At 39.1% G+C, this 18963-nt stretch overlaps 1 protein-coding gene across 3 annotated transcripts in view; it reads right to left on the reverse strand.

Annotated features, from left to right (window-relative positions):
• Positions 1-18963, reverse strand: part of LOC100749443 (protein sickie) — a 196624-nt gene that overhangs the window by 158775 nt on the left and 18886 nt on the right. For 2 of the 3 annotated variants that reach the window (XM_024367604.2, XM_024367603.2), the window contains exon 1: positions 5445-6589. The exons of the other annotated variant lie outside the window; for it this stretch is intronic. In XM_024367604.2, coding sequence (XP_024223372.1) covers positions 5445-6212 — 768 coding nt within the window. In that variant the 5' untranslated portion in view covers positions 6213-6589. Of the gene's footprint in view, positions 1-5444; positions 6590-18963 lie in introns of those variants that run through there. 3 annotated transcript variants of the gene reach the window in all.

The raw sequence follows: 18963 nt of genomic DNA on the forward strand, positions 1-18963 counted from the left end.
CTCGAATCTGTACGGCAGACGCGTGCCGTTCGCGGAAAGGAGCCGCGCACGACATTACGAATTCGACGAGCGTCACGCCGAAATTGCAATAATTCTTTCGTCTCACGTATCGTCAGTTGTATGGAAGACGCGCACAGACACGCTTGCTAACTTACTCCAAAAAGCTCTAACGAGCTTCGACGTTTGTTGAGGGTTGCCACGCTGCGGGAACCAGATCTAATGCTCGTGTCTGATTCGAGAGTAGCACCGGCATTTTACTGCGCCCCCCTTTGCCCTCAGGACATACCAGAAGAGGAAGGATCCTCCCTTCTGCATCACCGAGTAAACGAACTCGTCGTCATTCGGGGAAAGAACGTGTCACTCTTTAATTGTCGATTGATGACACACCCCGTTCTGATTCATGTCTGAATGGCTGGAACTCGGCGATCGTCAACAAGCCGGCTAATTGACGGATACACTTATTTTAATTGCTTATCTGTCATTTTAATTATTCATTAGTATCATTCAATGTTTGTAACGACATAAAGATTTTACTTGTATCCACTTTAAATAAGGACATCGAAGCTTTATTCAGCTTTTAATTTCCTTCACTTTCATTGAAGTAAATTGACATATACGAGATTGCTTGTCAGACTGAAGAAAGTGGCAACGTCTAATAAATTTTAAGATATAATTGGGTATTAACTAGGGGACAATGGAACGTGCTGTTAATTTGCTAGAATTCTTCATTGAATCTTTCCAAGAGATTTGACATTATTGCTCACTATTGCAGATGCTTTCGTCAAGATCTAAGCGCGGAGTAGTGCTATTCTACAAGGACATTTTCTTACCCTAAAGAGGGAGGGAAGGGTCCCCTCTTCTGCTTCGCTACGTAAACGAAGGGCGTACTGTGACGTGAAACGAACGTTATATTCTCATCACGTGACACGTCACGACTCTCTTAAAGTACGTGCCTCCGCTTTTCCAGCGATATAAAATGCCCTCAAAGAACAACCGCAGAAGCACAAAGTGAAAACTACGTTGGCAGTACCGTAAAAGTTGAAGTTGAATCGTACATAAAATGCAATACTTTACGAAAATCTCTACATCGTTCGTTGCATATACAAAGGTTATAGCACAGCTCGTTGAGCATTGATATGGCTATGTCACTAATATTCTTCTTGCAATTTGATTATATTTTTGACGTTGAACTTTGTGTTCGCGAAACAAAAATACTAATTCTATTCTTCGGGAAACTTCACCGATATATTATCATTGTTATAATTTGACGAATAATCCGTTTACGAAGATCGAATTTCAAAGATTACGAGACGATTCAGTGACTAACTAAAACTGGCTTCAACGGGAAATTCGATCGCGTTGCCATTCCTCGTTCAACGAAAACTAACCCTCTACTCTTCCAGTTGCACGGTAACAAAGTGCGAACAACATTGAAAAAAGGAAAGAAAAAAGAAAACGAAAGGATGAACAATCGGGACAACGAATGAGATACGATAGCCCAAAGGGACATCCGATATCGATACGAAATTTATAGTCCGGAAGCGGTGCATACCAGTGACGTACGAGTATTTATTTCATCAGGACATCCTCTGGCGCGCATATTTCTCGATTATTTTTTCGAGCTCGTTGCCTCGCTTCTATAGACGTGGAACGTATCACGGATAATACACAAGGATTACGGATATTTGTATGTTCTGGCTGACAACGTTGGGTCGAACACAGAAAGAAAAACATTACGCGTTACACACATCAAATAAAAGTAAAACGGCTTTACTTTCCTATTTTTGGCATGGATTCTAGCGAAACATTGTGAACATTGGAAAATATTGGAACGAGGTAGACTATCAGTAAATGGAATCTGAAGGGTTGTATCCACGTATGTTATTCGATTGTAAAGTTAGTGATTTTCATATATTTGCTAGTGTTGTTAAAAGAATTTATCGACGGTAGTTTGTTTTCAATTTCTTCGTGGAAAGCGTGACATTTAAAAATCGGAGGAACTAGAAATGCGAACCACGTGGTGAATTACATTAGCTATTAACCACGAGTTTATTCTATCGCGTCGACCTATCTTAACCTTTAGAATCCTTTTCTTCCTGAGCGGAGAAATTTTAACGTGCATTGTATTCGAAGAAACCTCAAACTTTTTAAGAGCAAGCTTATAATATAAATAATAAGAAACGAAATTCACGAAAGTATTTATTACCGTTCGAAAATGAAAAATTGGAAGAGGAAGAAGATGAAATTCCATAAATAGAAAAGAAGAATAAGAGGAACGAAGCACGCAGAAAGAGGGTGGATACCCTGGTGGCAAAGCAATTTTCCTGGGGCTGCAAATTGGCAATTGGACGATAAATGATTTAGGTCGCGTAAGCACGTACCTACATGTAACTCGGCTGAACTCGACGGGAGCGAACCTACCCCAAGGCAAAGCGCATATCTCTGCCTGTTCAACTATCTTACCGACAAAATAGATCTTTAATTCAATCGTTGGTTCTCGCTGACTCATGGTTCTTTATACTTGTAGATATAAATTCCTAAAGGCGTCTATGTAGCTGACACACGACATTACAGTCTCGATAAATATCACTACTAGCAATCGTGACATTTATTTCCTACAGTAAGAAAAAGTAAAACGTTTCGATTTCGATGATTTTATACGATACTTTGTATAATAACATTTTATAATATTTTAATATATATATCGTGACGTAATGTAATAAAACGTTCTGATAGTACAGCAACAAATATTTATGTTGATCAATGAAATTCAATAATTTCGAATAATTGATAGATTAATCGAAAATTTAATACTCGTTCGTCCTCATCGTTGGATTCAGTATAGACCAAAAGTCAGTAGGAGGCATTGAACCTGTTATCTTACAATTATTACCTACATATATCTACCTTGTACATAGTACAAAGCGCAATGCGTACTTTCCCAACACGCGTTAAATTACACTGCTGTAAGTAAGTGCAGCGATTAAACAGATACACAAGCGAGCATATTGTTTGGTGTAATCGACCGGAAGAGGCAGATATTCCAACGATTCTATACCCTACAAATTCTGCTTTTCCTCTTCTACTACCGGTAATTTACGTTTCGATGATCTGGCATTCGACCAACATCCAATGCACGCGTTTTTTTCCTTTATTTCTTTTTATCCCACCCTCTTCAGTCACGCCTTTCTGAACGTGTACAGCGTACAGTGTACAACGAAACACCTGTGTACTTTGCCGTGTAATCCCATCATCGATCACTACAGCGTGATCACGTATTGTTTTCACAAACCTGTGAAATAAACGCGATACATCTATCATTTCTGTCTGATTTTCGAAACAAAATTTTACGTCAAATAGATGATCATCGGAACTGATAAAAAAGAAAGCATCTTTTTCAGAAACGAAGAAGAGTATCGACGAATATTAGAAAAATTAAAACTGTAACTACAAATTTAACTAAAAATTATCCAAATTAACGAAAATTGTTATATCATTATCACTATTATTGTCATTATCGTAACGGATATCAGTATACTAAAAAGCTAACTGTGGCTGCTTTTAACTTTCTGTCTACTACAAAGTATAATATAAAGTACTTGGTATTATAGAGTTTGTATTATCACACCGCGTTCCTTTGTAGCCGGAATTACACTGTGATTTCCTCAATGTGTTTCGCACATATTCCGCTAATTACTTTAAAGCAGAGCAGGGTCGTGACGGTTAATAAACAAAGTCAATTTCTCCTTTGATCACAGGAACGATCCGGCTGTGAAACTTTCCGGTAATGAAAACAACTTCATCCTCGTTCGTCGGCCCAGAGAGGAACAAAGAGCAATTCCCTTGCAATATATATAAGGAAGAGAAGTGCAGTCCTCCTTCGTACCGAAAGATGCTGGTAGCCAGTGGCATCCCTTAAAGTAAACACCGTGAGAGAGCAAATCGAGACGTGAAACTTAGGATTCTGGGGGTGATCAAAGCACCTTCACACCCCCGGGCAACGTATTCAATAATCTCACCAACCGCTCCTCTTTTTGAGAATCTTTAAATTTCCTTTGTCGAAAAATTGCCAATGATGTAGAGGAAATTAAAATTAAAAATTGAGAAAATAAGAACAACTCGATTTCAATCGAATCAAATCGCTTCATATTTTTAGGAAACTACACTTTTACCCTGGTTCGTAGTACACGGTGCATTTTTATCACCTGGAGTAAAATGCAGGATATAACTGTGAATAAATTTATTTCGAATAAGGTGAATAACGAGTCGTTGATTGTGAAAAAAGATAATTATTTAGCAAATTTGACTGGAGCTTTACCCGCTAAATATTTCAAATCGAAGTGCAATCACGGTGCAGAGAGGAACTCGTAAATCGCAGAGGCCGAACGTCCCATCACTTTTATCAATTCCAGGCCGAAAATGACGAGAACAAAGTACCATCGTATAAATTGCCCGCGGCACAAGTGAAATGAAGTAAAACTCGATAGCGTCGTACCGCAAATTTGCAGCTTGGTTGCCGAAATTAGCTCGATGAGGGACGTGAAAATCGGTTCTTGCTCGAATCTGCCTCGAGGGATGAAACGCGAAAGAGAACAGGAAACGGACTGGCCAACGGATAGAGATAGAGCGATACGGAGGAAGAGAGGGTACGAATAACCAATGAGCAACAGCCAGCAGAAAGATGGAGGGCCAGTGGAAAACAAAAAAAAAAGAAAGAAAAAAGAAAAAGGAAATGAATAGAATGGGGGAAACGAGACGAATAACGCGCGGAATCGAAATCGAGGAGGAAACACGGAAAATGTCACGCATAAATACGGATAACTAAGCGCGCAGCCAGAGAGGCAAAAGGAACAAATAGAATAACAGAAGAGAGAAGTGATTCGCGTTAAATGTATTCGAGTTCGCAATTCGTGCGCGACTGACGGCAAGCTTTGGCGAGATTGCTTTCGTTTTTCAATTAATTCGTAACGCGACCCACAGCAAACGGGATCTCGCGCATCAACCTCTAGCCCGGCGAAGAGACAAACGACGACGTGTGCTCTTGACAGCTCATTTCCAATTCCAGAATTCGGGTAACCGCGTCAATTATAGCTTTCGGTTTTCCAAATACTTTTATAACTTTTTCCATAAGGTATAGATACGCATAGATTTACTTATCCGGAAAATTAGCAACGATGAAATACAAGTAATCCAGAAGATACGCGATAGAAGTGATCTAGATAGTATATACGGTATGTTAAAACCAATCAAATAACTCCATACATGTGAAGCAAAGATATTGATTTATCGAATATGGATGAGACTTATTCACATCGTACGTACATGGTGTATCAATCTTTTGGTCTTTAATTTTATGAAATCGTACAGCCTGTTCATTCTTCTCGTTCGTATTAACATCGCGTCTTCTCGAGAACGTTTCGATGGAATTTTGGAAAATTCAATACCTGCTGCGTAGTTCTGCCCCGATTCTGCCACTGATAGAAGTGTTCAACATTCAGGGACCACCCAGGTGCGAAGCTGAATCCCTCTGTTGGGATCTGGGATGATGTAGTAGTTGCCGCGGCGATCGCTTGTTGGTACAGCGGTTCGGGTAGCTCGGTGTAAAGGCCTCGTCTACCAAACCACCCACCAAAGATGCACTTGTCGTCCACTTGACCTACATCTTGTCGCGATTGCATCAACTCCTTTTCTAACGTGTAAAGCGACTCGAATTCTAAAAACGACATTCCTGGCTCGTTTCCACCACCAGTGGAAGAGACACGAAGGCCGAGAACCATCTCGTCTTGTAGAAAATCTTCCTCAAACACAGATATGTATCTTCTAGGTGAACGTTTCGGAGAAGCTTTCGGACAATACGGTTGCACCTGCGACGTTTGCTGTCGCTCCTCCTGCTGCAAATATCTTTTAGGCGACTTTTTACTGGATTCCACGCTTTGAACACTTCGACGTGGCGATGTCGACGACACGGAAGACTTGGCGGGACTGGACGATGGAGAATCCGTGGCGGATTCTTGCGACTTCTTCGACGAATTTCCAGTTAAAGGCGATATCAGAGATTTCGGCGAAGTCAATTTGCAAATTTTACTCCTCGCGCCGTTATTGTTCCTAGGTAATATCACGGATGGCTTGAGTCCTGATGCACCAGACATCGTGACCACATTGCAACGTGGCAAAAATCGTTTCGAACCACTGAAAATTTCCCGATAAATCATCGATACTTTGTGCTTGCTTTTTCGAACGTTCCATTCGTCTTTTTCCCTGCTGTCGTTCTAATTCTTCACTCACACAATTTTTTATCTCTTGCTATCTCACGTATACGCGTGTCATGATTATTCTATGAAAGTGTAAAAATAATATTGCACACATATAAAGGTCGATAAATTATATTTATAAAAATTTCATCGATGATGTTCTCAAAGAGAATCAATTATCAGTTTCATGTATATAAATGGACATACTTCGCGAAAAAGAGAAGAGAGAACTATACAATGACCTAGGAAAACGTTTCTTTGCACGAAGGAGGAGTAACGAAGGAACGAAATCGCGAACCGTCTTTTGGAAATTATATCGTACGATCCTCCAAGTGTATAGAACGAGCACCCTTAGAAGGATCCTCGGCAGGACTGACGGTGTTTCAAAGCGTCCGATGCGCCACAGGACGACGTAGCCGTGGCGCGCTTGTGCGCGGGCGCACATCGCGTCATCGAATCTACAACAATGTTCGCACGGCGAAGCGCGACCAAATGAGAAGCGGCGAGAAGCCGCAATTATTTCACTTACGGTACTGCCACGAAATTTCCAACCAGTAACTTTACAAAGTTACTTGACACCTTTCTACAGAATTTTCACGCACGTGCCAGGTAATAGCTGACTACGAATTCCTTTGAACAACGTGGGAATACGATAGCCTCACCGATTCCCTATACGTTGTATGACGTAGAAGTTACGCATCCGTGTGTTTATTCTCTTTTAATTTTGCTTCGTTTGCTATACAGGATGGTTGGTAACTGGTGGTACAAGCGGAAAGCGGGTGATTCTACGCGAAAAAAGAAGTCGAAAATATAGAATAAAAATTTTTCGTTCGAGGCTTTGTTTTCGAGAAAATCGACTTTGAACTTTCGCTCGGTACGCGTGCGGATCTCACTGTAGATCGTTGTCTCGATGGAAAAATTAAAAAAAAATTTTTATTCTATATTTTCGACTTCTTTTTTGGCGTAGAATCTCCCCTTTCCGCTTGTACCACCAGTTAACAACCACCCTGTATATTTGACGAATATCAATAAGTAATACGTACGTACAGAATTTAATAGTTCGCCTTGAGAAACGAAAAAAAACATTCAGCTTATAATAGTTCAAAAAATTGGTTTATTAAAATCAAACTAACTAAAATAAATAGTTCTAAAAAAAACCTACTGTTTTATGTTCGTATTAATTCAAAACTTCGTTTCAATGCGAAAAGAAAAAGTGTTACCCGATGATATTAGCAAACATTGCGTAAAAACAAAGCTCTTCCCATTCATATTTTCTTATCTCTAAACTGCAAAGATAATTTAAATATTTACCATGTATTACAAATTCTAGCGTTGGAAATCGTTTTCCTCTGTATGCTCTTTCTTTTTATCATATAAGAAGCACCGCAACGATGTTCCTCTATTATACCGAGTTGTTAAAGGAATCGAAAGATCGACGACATACTTGTAAGAAAGCACCATTCTAAAACGTCTAGGTACATACTTATTTTTCGCGGTTCCTGTTGGCGAGAGGAAAAACCGCGATAAGGAGACCGACAAAAGCTTCAAGGGTCAATATCGAAAGGTGGTTTCCCCGATCTCCGATCGTCGCGTCGGTGCTATTTTCGAGAGGGGTTCGAGCAAGAAAAATCACAAGCGAGGCGTGTGTACACGGGGGTGAATATTATAAAAGCACTCGAGAAAAAAGAGAAGGCTGTTGGTCTCCTGGTGATGACTGTGGAATCGGCGTCGGTATGAAAAAGGTACATGAAAACGTTCCACCCTCGAAGAAGTCCCCTTTCGTACGACAACGTGACGAGTGTCGGTACAGTGCAAGCAAACCGTAATCCTGACTGGATCTACATATTGATAGCGAATGCTCAGCGCACCAGAAGATTTTGGATGCATGATAAGTAACCCATGACCATCTAACCAGATTTCCTAGTTACGCGAGTAGGGTTAACTGTACGACCCAATACGATTTATAGACAGAGATAATGTTGTTATTTCAATACGAATTAGAAAAATAAAGATATTTTCACGCAATAAAGTATTAGTTTATTAATCATTGATATATTACTTTATTAAACTATAAGTTTGTTAATTAGTTTTTTTTAAATATTAGGTTATTAATAATATTAATTTGAACTTTATGGCTTTATGGTTTTATCAAAGGTCCGCTCTATTTTTTATTCAAACACTTTGTTATGAAATTTTTTATTAAAATGGGTACTGTTAGAAGAAACTTTACAGGACTAACGACGAATAGTAGCGAGGAGAAAGTATTATAAAAATTTCATGATAACAAAAAAGTTTATAATATAGCAAGTTTCTTTTATCAGTAAACAAAAAAAATCGATACGTTCGCATCTGTATAGACACACATGGTGGCGAAGGGGTGATTAAAGAGAGCCCTCGAAATAATTAATAAAGCCACACCAAGCTTATGCTTGTCTGCTTCCCGATTTCTAGTTTCCCATTCAATGGCCTTCCCGGCGACTTACTTTCTCGTTTCCACGAATTCAATATAATAACGCAGACCAACGACCCTGTGGCTTAGCCCTTTGGATCAGGGGCTCCCAATTATTTCGATTAGAAAGCACTGCCTACACAGTCGAAGAAACATGGAAATTATCGAGAAGCCGATGACAACCGCTACCAACTTCCGACTACGCAAAGGGTGGCTTACGGAAAACGTTATTGCCATGTCACTGGCTTCGGGATTATTACGAATCACTTTTTCCACATGAAAGTGAATCCCTCTGTACACAAAGACCCCTCATATACGATCCTCATTCGCTTTCGTTCGATCGAAACTTTCATCGATAGAAGCATCGATTATTTAACTGGTTTTTATACGTTATACTTAATGAACCCATTAGATCAATCCAGTGAACTACTTGTCTAGTAATACTCGTTCTACAACTTGTTGAACGCATAATATACGCGGTATTATATCTTTATCGTTTCAATTGCAATTTCGTTGCCAAATCATTTTATTTAAACTGAATCTTTGTTGTACTGGTTCAAACAACAATGATACCTTATATGTATAACATGACGATAAACACGATAAAAAGCAGTTAACGGTAACATTATTGTTAAGAACTATGGAAATATAAAAGATAACTTAATATTTGAATATATAAATATAAAAGTAATTAAAAAATGTTAAATAAAAATGTTTCGTTTAAAACATTACTTTCGATAAAGATGTAGATATATGTGAAATGCGCGCGCAGCCGATGGCGTTCTATTTAATAGATACATAATTATAACAGACTTTTGTTTCAAGCTGAAAATTAAAAATAGCTCGGAATTTAATTGATGATATTCAAATTCCGGATAAATATTTCATATAAATCAATAAATCTCTTTAGTACAGATATCTTTAGCATCGACGAAGTTAGAAATTTGTTGCATAAATAGATAGAAACGTTAAAGGTTAGGATGCAAAAAATAAGATTACGTCAATGTAATACATACATTTCTTATCGTTAGTAGCGAAGAAAACGAGAATAATTTAATAACTCTTGATGATTAATTTAAACGATAAAGCATTGCACAAGCTGGTACAACATTCGCGACAAGTTTGAAAGTGTACGAATAAAAAGATGTATTCCCTTACACAGAAAGCTCTCGTGACTAGTTGATCTTACCTGTCTCTGCTCCGGCACACGAAGGTTTAGTTATAATCGTCCCGAGGGCTCAACAAATACGAAACAGGAAATAAAAGAAGGAGATTCGCCTACAGAGTCGATATCACTCGAAAGAAAAAGAATGCCGTGACACATTTGGACGGTGCACGTATAACCGCGTTATATCTCCCGTACGTGGTTTCGCGACTGAGGGTGGTGAACCACGCGGAATAAATGGTCGATGAGCTCGGTTCACCTAAGAAGGATATTCGAATTCCTTACGAGCAGGACAAACGTCTTAGGAGGGAATTGCTTCCTTCCATACTCGACGAAAACCAATCTCTATCGACTACTGACGCCGTATCGAGGATCTATTCGATTTTGAAGATATTAATTTCGCGGGAAACCATACGTGATTCGAATTCAATATGCTTAGGTAAGCTCATATTCGACTTATTTTCTTCTCATAACTGAAACGTTATTGAAAATGTACAAGGGTTTGATAAAATATAATTAATTTAGCACATCGTTTAAGCAATCTCAAACAAATTTATTTATTTTTTGTTTTATCGAATATATCTTAGACCGATAGTGTGTAACGTATACGTATTTACGAAGTGTGAAGTGTCGCCATCCCTCGGTAAGAAATAACAACACTAATAGCCTTTCTCTTTAATGGGAAGCTTGAACGGTATGTCGGATCTCGTGAAGGGTCTAGCAGAAAGGAACAGGAATGCAAGGTTAACGCTAGCGAGGAACCATCCTCATGAATGAGAAGCACGCACGCTTTACACGCATATGATCGCGCCGTGCCGTAGCTTGTGGAGAAACGCATCGTCGAAAGAGGGTGAACGTAATTCCTTTGCACCACGTGGTTGCACACCCACGGGACTTGCTTCGCCCCTGGAACGTGACTCATAAGATTTATAGCTGTCTCCGTAAGTATTACTAGACCTTCCGATTTTTCGTGACGTACAATTGGCTAAACGTTCGTAGATCTTCATTTCGTGGAATATATTGTTACGATTATATAACTATACATGTAGGTATAGTGACTCATAGAAACGTTTGACTATTTTTAACGGGGAACTTTTAACGAACATGCTATTTGTGTTATATAAAACTTTCAGAAACCTTATAATAACATCGCGAATGTTGTATTGACAATATTTTGAAACAAATTCCAAGATGTATATTACGTAAATATGGAAATTGCAGGGTATCTACTGCAAACATACATCTTATAAAGGTTAGAATTTACTCAGTTTCTAATTACAATTAACGAACGACAATAACGATACTTGATATGTAAATTGTAGAAAAGAAAAAGTTTACCCGAGCTTGTCGTTTCTCGCAAGGGCAGTTTCGCAATTTTTCCAATTGCTCCTCGATCAAGTAAAACGCTGTATATTTCTGACTCTCCGGGGACAACGGTGAATCCGGAGATCCGAATCCGGAACTTTTGCTGCCACTGCTCTTGATCGAAGTTGCTGATATATCCTTTACGTTAGTCGATGTATCCTTTAACGGCGATAAAGGCGACAGAGGGGAACCTATGCCCGAACTTTCCGAACTAGAATTTACAAGGCCTCGTCCATTCGAAATCTGTTTCTTCGGTCTTGCTTTTGGAATCAAACTTTTTGTCTTGATCGTATCGAACTTCCGCTTCGCTCCGGAAACCTTCATAACTTTCGATACCTTTGATTTCCATTCGAAAGATTCTCGATATAACTTCAAATCAAAATCCTTCTTTGTATTAACTTTCGAACTTTCGTTCGACAATTCTTGGCCTGAATCGTCTATGTCATTTGTTACGGTTAGTTCAAATAATGAATTAATAGAACCTCCCATTCTGATACTTTTAATTTTATTGGCACTGTCTTCTTGAGTTTCCACGTGCTTTCTTATTTTGCTAATAAATTCCGTACTTTCTTCTTTCGTTGTGTCATTCGAATTCTCTAAAAGTGAATTATACGAACATGATAATGTTTCTTCGATCCAGTTGCAAGGTAAATTTCGTTCCTCGCTGAAAGATTTTATATTAGATGGCAAATCCTGAAATTTTTCAGCATCTTCGTTCATTCTACGCGTATCTCCCTCGCAAGGGGTTGCGCAAGAACGAGGGTGCTCTAAACCGTTTCCATTATCTTTAATGGCGGTATCTTCCATTTCGTTTGATCTGCGCTTGCTTGAAAAGAATTCGGATACGACGTTCTCATATCCTAGCAATCGGCTATCGAACGATTTTAGAAGCCTTAGGCCGTAACCACCAATACAATCTTTTACTTCGTAATATTCTACATTTTCAAAGCAATTGCTTGAGATCGGAACCGATGTATTCAAGGACGTGGGCCTCCTTTTTACAGTACCGGTTTCATGACTGGGAGAATCCCAATCCACGTGGAAAGTTCTTCTCTTTGACGACATGTTAATATCTTTTTCCATATTTGATTATCACTAACGTATTACTTTATTTTATGTCTGTATCGAATCGGAAGTTCTGATGTCGCTTAGGTAATTTTATGTTCAATGAGAAACTGTGTAAAAATAAATAACATAACGTTTGAATAGCCATTATAACTTTCTCAAAGTTATCGCACCTTCGAAACAAAATTAAACGAAAGGAAAAATATGTAGCCGGTAATTAGGGAATAATTTAATCACATTAATTACTTGATATCCGTATCAAAACGGAAATTCTGCTCACACTTTCCCATCTTTATTCTTATCAAGCACGGTAATCACAGTTACTACGAAAGATATCCCGAAACACCGTCATATTTATAATCAAGTAAATTACTTTTCACTTTTATTCCACTCGACGTTTCACTTAATTACAAAGCAGATTTAGTCCATCACTAACTTCGACTTCTTAATTCCCTTTGAAAAAGAGAACTCACAGTATCGATCACATACAGATATCCAATCACTTTAATTCGCTTTGCTTCACACTCTAGAAACTCTATATACCGAAGCAGTAAGAGCGCGAGTAATCGAAAGAAAAAGGCGAAAGAACGTAAAAACTCGTCTACCAGAGGCGTTGAAAGGAATCACGAAGTTCGACTCGGCCGTCAATGAAACAGATAAGCGTATTTTTGGGTTCTTGCACTCAGACAATAGATGCACTTGCCGAGGGTGCCTCGGGCAAACTGAAACCACCCCTAGGCACACAACCACCCTCCAGCGTTAGATCGGGCGCTAGGAGTATAAGTGGGTGCACATGGAAAAGTCCATGGGACCCTAGGCGCCTAGTCCAGCCCCCTATCATAGCTTTGGGGCTAAAAACTAATTACATTCGGTTACGGGGTTGGTGCATGATCGTACCATATTGCAACGAGCAACACTCGTTCTTACCAATACGTTGTTATGAATTCCACAAGACACGTCCGTCTACCGCTATACAAACCCTTTCGTTCAAACATGTGTTGAGAGAAACGGTTACTGTTATATCTAGGCAGTGCGCAATGGAATAGAAACAATTTTATTTGACAGAGCATAATGGAGATTCTAATCAACGAGAACAAAAACTGATGAAAAAGAGATGTGTGAATTTCGTTATGACGTTCGTGAAAATCAAATGTAAAGAATGAGTATATACGTATAGATATGCACAATTAGATGTACGCAATAGATATTTATATTTTACCTTTCCTTTTGTATGTTTAATTAATGAGATTTTGTTCAAATCAAAGTATGTCAAAATGTAAATATATTAAAACGCAAGGGAAGATCAAATAAGAAATTTCAGTATTCGAATGCGGTTTTAAAAGTATGTTATCGCTAGTTGAGTCAGTGATAATAGATACTTCTGCTTATCCGACGGGTTCCATCTTATTGTTTTCGTAGCGTAATGCGCGCTGCTCATGAATATTATTTGGATAAAATCTCATCGGTCTATCCGGCAGCCGTAACAGGGTCTTGAAACCCCATACCACGAACCAGTCACCACAAGACACATCCCCTAACTCTTCATCTGGACCGTAAAAATAGGAGACCGATACGGACACGTTTTGTAAATTGCGTTGGTGCATTTTTAACTATATGTATAAACGCGTAATATCTTAAAATGTTTTAACGTTAGTTTTATGAACAATTGTCTTCTAATTTCGTAAAATGTTGTTTGTCGTATGATTAACGATTTCAAATTATATTTCTCTTTATTTAAAGCCTAGATGATATAGTAGTATATATGTAATTATTATCGGTCAAAGCATAAGTTTAATGAAAAATATTGGAAATTCGGTATGCGCGCTTAAGCGTTGAAAATGAAGGGTTCATGCTACGCAGGATTGCGTGGGATATATTTTGACGTCGATTTTGCGAGGGATCGCGGTAGCATAATGGACCTTCAGCGCCAACATCGTGGTCTCCTCCATCAAACTACGTCCATTGCCATTCCCCGATCACGGGGACAGAAACATCATAAAATGTAATCCACAAATATGAGAAACCATAGTATATCTCGAATAGATTCATGAAACAAACAGTAGCTCGTTATCATTTTTTTTTTTTTTTTTTTTTTATATGACGAAAGGAATATGTACTTTCTAATTAAAAAGAAATTTAACAAGATGGTTTAATCTCCATAATGTCAGAACAGTAATTTTTAATTGAAAACGTGACTCATACTGAGGAAGCTAGTCATACTCCAAGAATGAATCAAACCTCCCCACTGAAACAAAGTCCTCCTGGCCTCGAGTTTTCGGGAAATAAACGATCCGTGCCAAATAGGTCTTAAATCATTACTTTTGAGAATAAGCCAACCCTTCTTCGTCTAGACATGGATTCGTTTCTTTCCCTCTAAGGTTGAATGCGTTAACTTAATTTTTCAGCTTTATCCATGAAACAAATTACTCTTAGCTGTTATACAATCACATAATATAATATAAGTACATATAATCATTTTGTATAACCATCTGTTTTATTATTCGTCTTATTTTTTTTTTTTTTTATCATTGTTATTCCTTTTAAAATATTTTATTGTTACCCGAACGATTCAAGAAACGTTCAATCCATTTGGAGAAGATCATGCGTTTAAGGGTTAAAGAATTAAACGCCGCTGAGAAATTTATCATTAAAATTGCTTAATACTTTCATCAACGCTGTCGCGATAAAGATAATCCCCGAGGTTCGCACGCAAAAGAGAGCTACTCGAACAACAAAAAACCTCGATCCACTTGCGGGTTGACCACAAGCTCGTGTATTAACGAATGGGATTTCGCGGGTCGGAGCTTACAACTTATAATCCCGACACATCCCGTTATAGGTTACCCGCCTGGCTCGTCCGAAGATTAAGCTTGCACCCCCGTGCGTTGCACACAGGAATAAGCATCCCCCGTGATACTCTGCATCGCTTGCCAATTCCCTCCCCTTCTCATCCCCTTGAATCAGCTTAAGCTGTGCACGCGTGCATGCATCATTTAGCTCATGCTTTGCTCGCGTAAACGCATCGAATATTATACAATTCCAACTACAATATTGCCGTGATCGAACGAGTAAATTGAATCTGGGAGGCAAACGAGCCTTAATGGGAGACGTGCCTTCCAGGCTGCACCCTTTGTACGTGATTAGAATGATACATCACGATCGGAATAATTAGGCTGACGTGTTTAAGACCGTAGATCTCCAGTACCAGATTGTTGCACAAGAAACTTTGTTCCTTCAAAGTTCATTGATCGATGATAATAATAAAATCTTGGGTAATTTAGTTATGAAGTTTGTAATAGCGACAAACGAATATTATTAACGTGTTTCGATTTAACGAAGAAAACATGGTGGTTACATTTTTGTGAAATTGATTTGCTTTTGTTTATCGTAAAACTGCGAACTTTTACGCGATTATGGGAAATTCGACGATGCAAAAATGTACACGATGATATCCAAAAGTATATAAAATACCCCAATCAAAGAACTCGTTACGATATTTAACAGATGAAACAAATCTCTGTTTAGTTATCTTGTTAAAAATATAAATTCGGGTAAATGTTCGCAGTCTATTTTTATTATGGACCATGTAATTTCAAAATATGATCATTCCATGTGAAACACGTTTATCGACGACGGTCAAAAGCTCGATGGATAAGCTACGCTCGTGCAGAAGAGAGTTAAGTTTCCGACGTAGTTTACCGACGTATCTCGAGAGATGGAGCTTTCGAAGCACTAAACGCGAGCGGAAGATCGCGCTTGCGAGGCAAGGTCGGACCGAGCTTACGCGCGCTCTGCTCCCACTATGGATTTGCCATTAATTCGAAGCACCGAGAAACTTTTGTCCCGCACGCGCGCACCCTCCACGTTCAAACTACCTGCGGGTTTCCCAAAAAAGGAGCACGTCATAGAATACCATCTGGCAGAAAGCAATTTTGTCATAACTATCGTTCTTTCTCTATCCATATAGAAATGTAGGTCGAATATAATATGTATACTGCAAAGGAAGTACAATGGTGACTCAGACACGTGACGTTGTCAAGCTAGAAATCTATGACGCAACGTTCACATAAACTCGATTAATTATCAGATAAATCGTATTAACGAATAAGTAACAGATTTTAACGATAATCTACCATATTAAAATACGATGAAATAATAGTTAACAGATGAAGATAAGACTGGACGAGTTTCTAAAAAATACATTACAAGGATCGGTTGAAAGGATCTGTTAGCGCCTAAACCTAGTGCCAAAGTGAAATCACATCTGAATTCTCGGTCACGTACTCGAGAGAGGAATAAAAAAAAAAGAGGGAAAAAGAGGAAACGGTTCTGTTCTATGAAACGGCAGAAAACGATGCGCCCCCTCGCGATACAGCGTTTTCACGTCGACGAAACGGCACGAAGCGAGGGGGCGGATTTTCCCACGTGGCTGTTAGATCATGCGCGTCCCGTTCCAGGAAAAGTTTAGTCCGTGAGCCGCGTTTATTGCGGCCGAGTATTACCTTGACTCCTGGAGATAGGGGAATGGAGAACGGCACGCCGAGCAGGAGGGCATTACCAGCGGATCGACGCTGGAAAAGCGAAAGTTGACTTTAAACTTTCAAGGGGATCGTTCCGCGTGTCGCCAGCTTTTGCTTTTTCTCTCGTTTCGCTTATTCACCAGGACGTTTCGTTTCACTTTCCGCTCCCTGTGACGGAGGAAACCGCATTAGCAGTCGCGGATCCGGTGTTGACGAATTTCGTCCCGTTTGATATCACGAACCTAGACATACCGTTTGATTTACGGTTGAATCGCCGGACGAATTAAAACGAAATTAACCGTGACAAGATTAATCGTCCTGTAGCGCTTTTTTTCTCGCTTTAGCATCGAAAGCCGTCAACGAAGCTCTCGTCGATGTTGGATAACGTATTTTGAAAAAGAATTTCAACATATTTTAGTTTATACAACAAACTTTAATATTTGAAGCTTTAACAAACTACATTTGAAGCTACAACAAACTTTAATTTTGACAACAAATTCATAGAATAATAATTTTATTGTCAACGTTCCGACATGGTAAGATCGGTGAAAGAATATTATCGGTCTAAATGCGCGCACTCATTTCCTCCGACGAGCATTTCAAAGGAACAACCGTGCGTTTCAACGTCTCGCAGAAAGACTAATTGTTTGAACAAGATTGCGCTCACGCACGTGTACGTCGATGCCGTCGTCAGAAACCGCCTAGAATTAATTGATCTTGATCCCTGATCCTGTAGCGTGTTTATCTGCCACTAATATTCAATTTTTCATTTCGTGTTCTCCAATGGTCATTAACACGCGAACAAGTGGGTAAACGAAACTCGAGTATCGAAGACTCGTTATAACATGGGAAAGGACAGTATCGTTCGGGTTTATGGCTGGCCACTATCTTTCCTTTGCCTTTCATACCCCTCTCGACTCTCTACCCTTACGTCACATAGTATCACGCATACCTTCACTAGTTCTCCCTTCGCCTTCCAGCAAAACTTTCGAGAATTTACACGCAGACCGCTTTTTGCTCGTTACTTTCTGTTGCACAAAGCGATACGATAATTCATGCGTATGTGTAACCGTTGATAACGACAACCTGGCTTTTTATTAATTCCCTACATTCTCTCATTTTTTGCCCCTCTTGTTTCATCTCGAACGATGACAAAATGAAACGATATTACTACCGTTGTACATAATTATTTTCATTGCCAATATTTTCTAATTACTAGTATAGACAATGGGTGATTTATCGTTGGACGTCTGACTATAGATTAGCTTATACTACTTGTTCTCCTTGTTCGACCATCGTAACGAGCGTCCATACGATATTTTCGATATACAATCTCATCGATAATTCGATAAATGTGATTTTTAGATTACAATAACTTATTGTACAATACTGAGAAGCGTCGGTTCTATAAGCGTGAAATAGAATACGAAACAGTAAATTTACAGTAAATTTTCCCAATCGAGACTCAAAGCGCTGTTCTCCCTTTACGAATATATCGCTATACGTGGGTTCGCCATTATCTTTGCTATTACTTTTAATTGAAAATTATGAACAGGTCGTACATAAAGTACACAAGTACACTGAACATCGACAGTATATAACAATTACATAACACTTCGCTCGTTCCGCCTCATTTACGAGACAGATTTTATAATCGTTTGCCTAAATGTACATTACGACGTAAAATATTAGAATTACAATTATTCAGGACGCTAGTTTTCCTTTGTATCGTGCAATAATTTTCGTCAAATTGTCGTCGCATCATTTCTATTTACGATGCAATATAACATCACTGCGGTAAATTTCAGGATCACGACAAAGGTTAATATATCGCGGCAGAAATTATCTACGATGATTTACTAACGGCCCCCTAAGAGCTAGAAATATGCGGTTCTCCAATACATTCTTAGCAAAATAATGTCACGCTGGGGTGAGTAGCACGTGGAATCTTTCTTTTTTCTTGCTTTGGCCCGCGATATTTCCCGAGGTACCCCAAAGAAGCGGTATTAGGGCTTAGAATTTGAAACAGCCTGAGCCAACCAGCCAACGAGCCCTGGGGTTGGAACGTTACAGCTGCTGTCACATAAATATCCTGGAAACACCCCCCCCCCTTGCCCCGAATTCTAGAAGCACGGGTGGTCCCACCCC

The sequence above is a fragment of the Bombus impatiens genome, unplaced genomic scaffold (assembly GCF_000188095.3).
Source record: "Bombus impatiens unplaced genomic scaffold, BIMP_2.2 scf_0321, whole genome shotgun sequence".
Taxonomy (NCBI): Eukaryota; Metazoa; Arthropoda; class Insecta; order Hymenoptera; family Apidae; genus Bombus; species Bombus impatiens.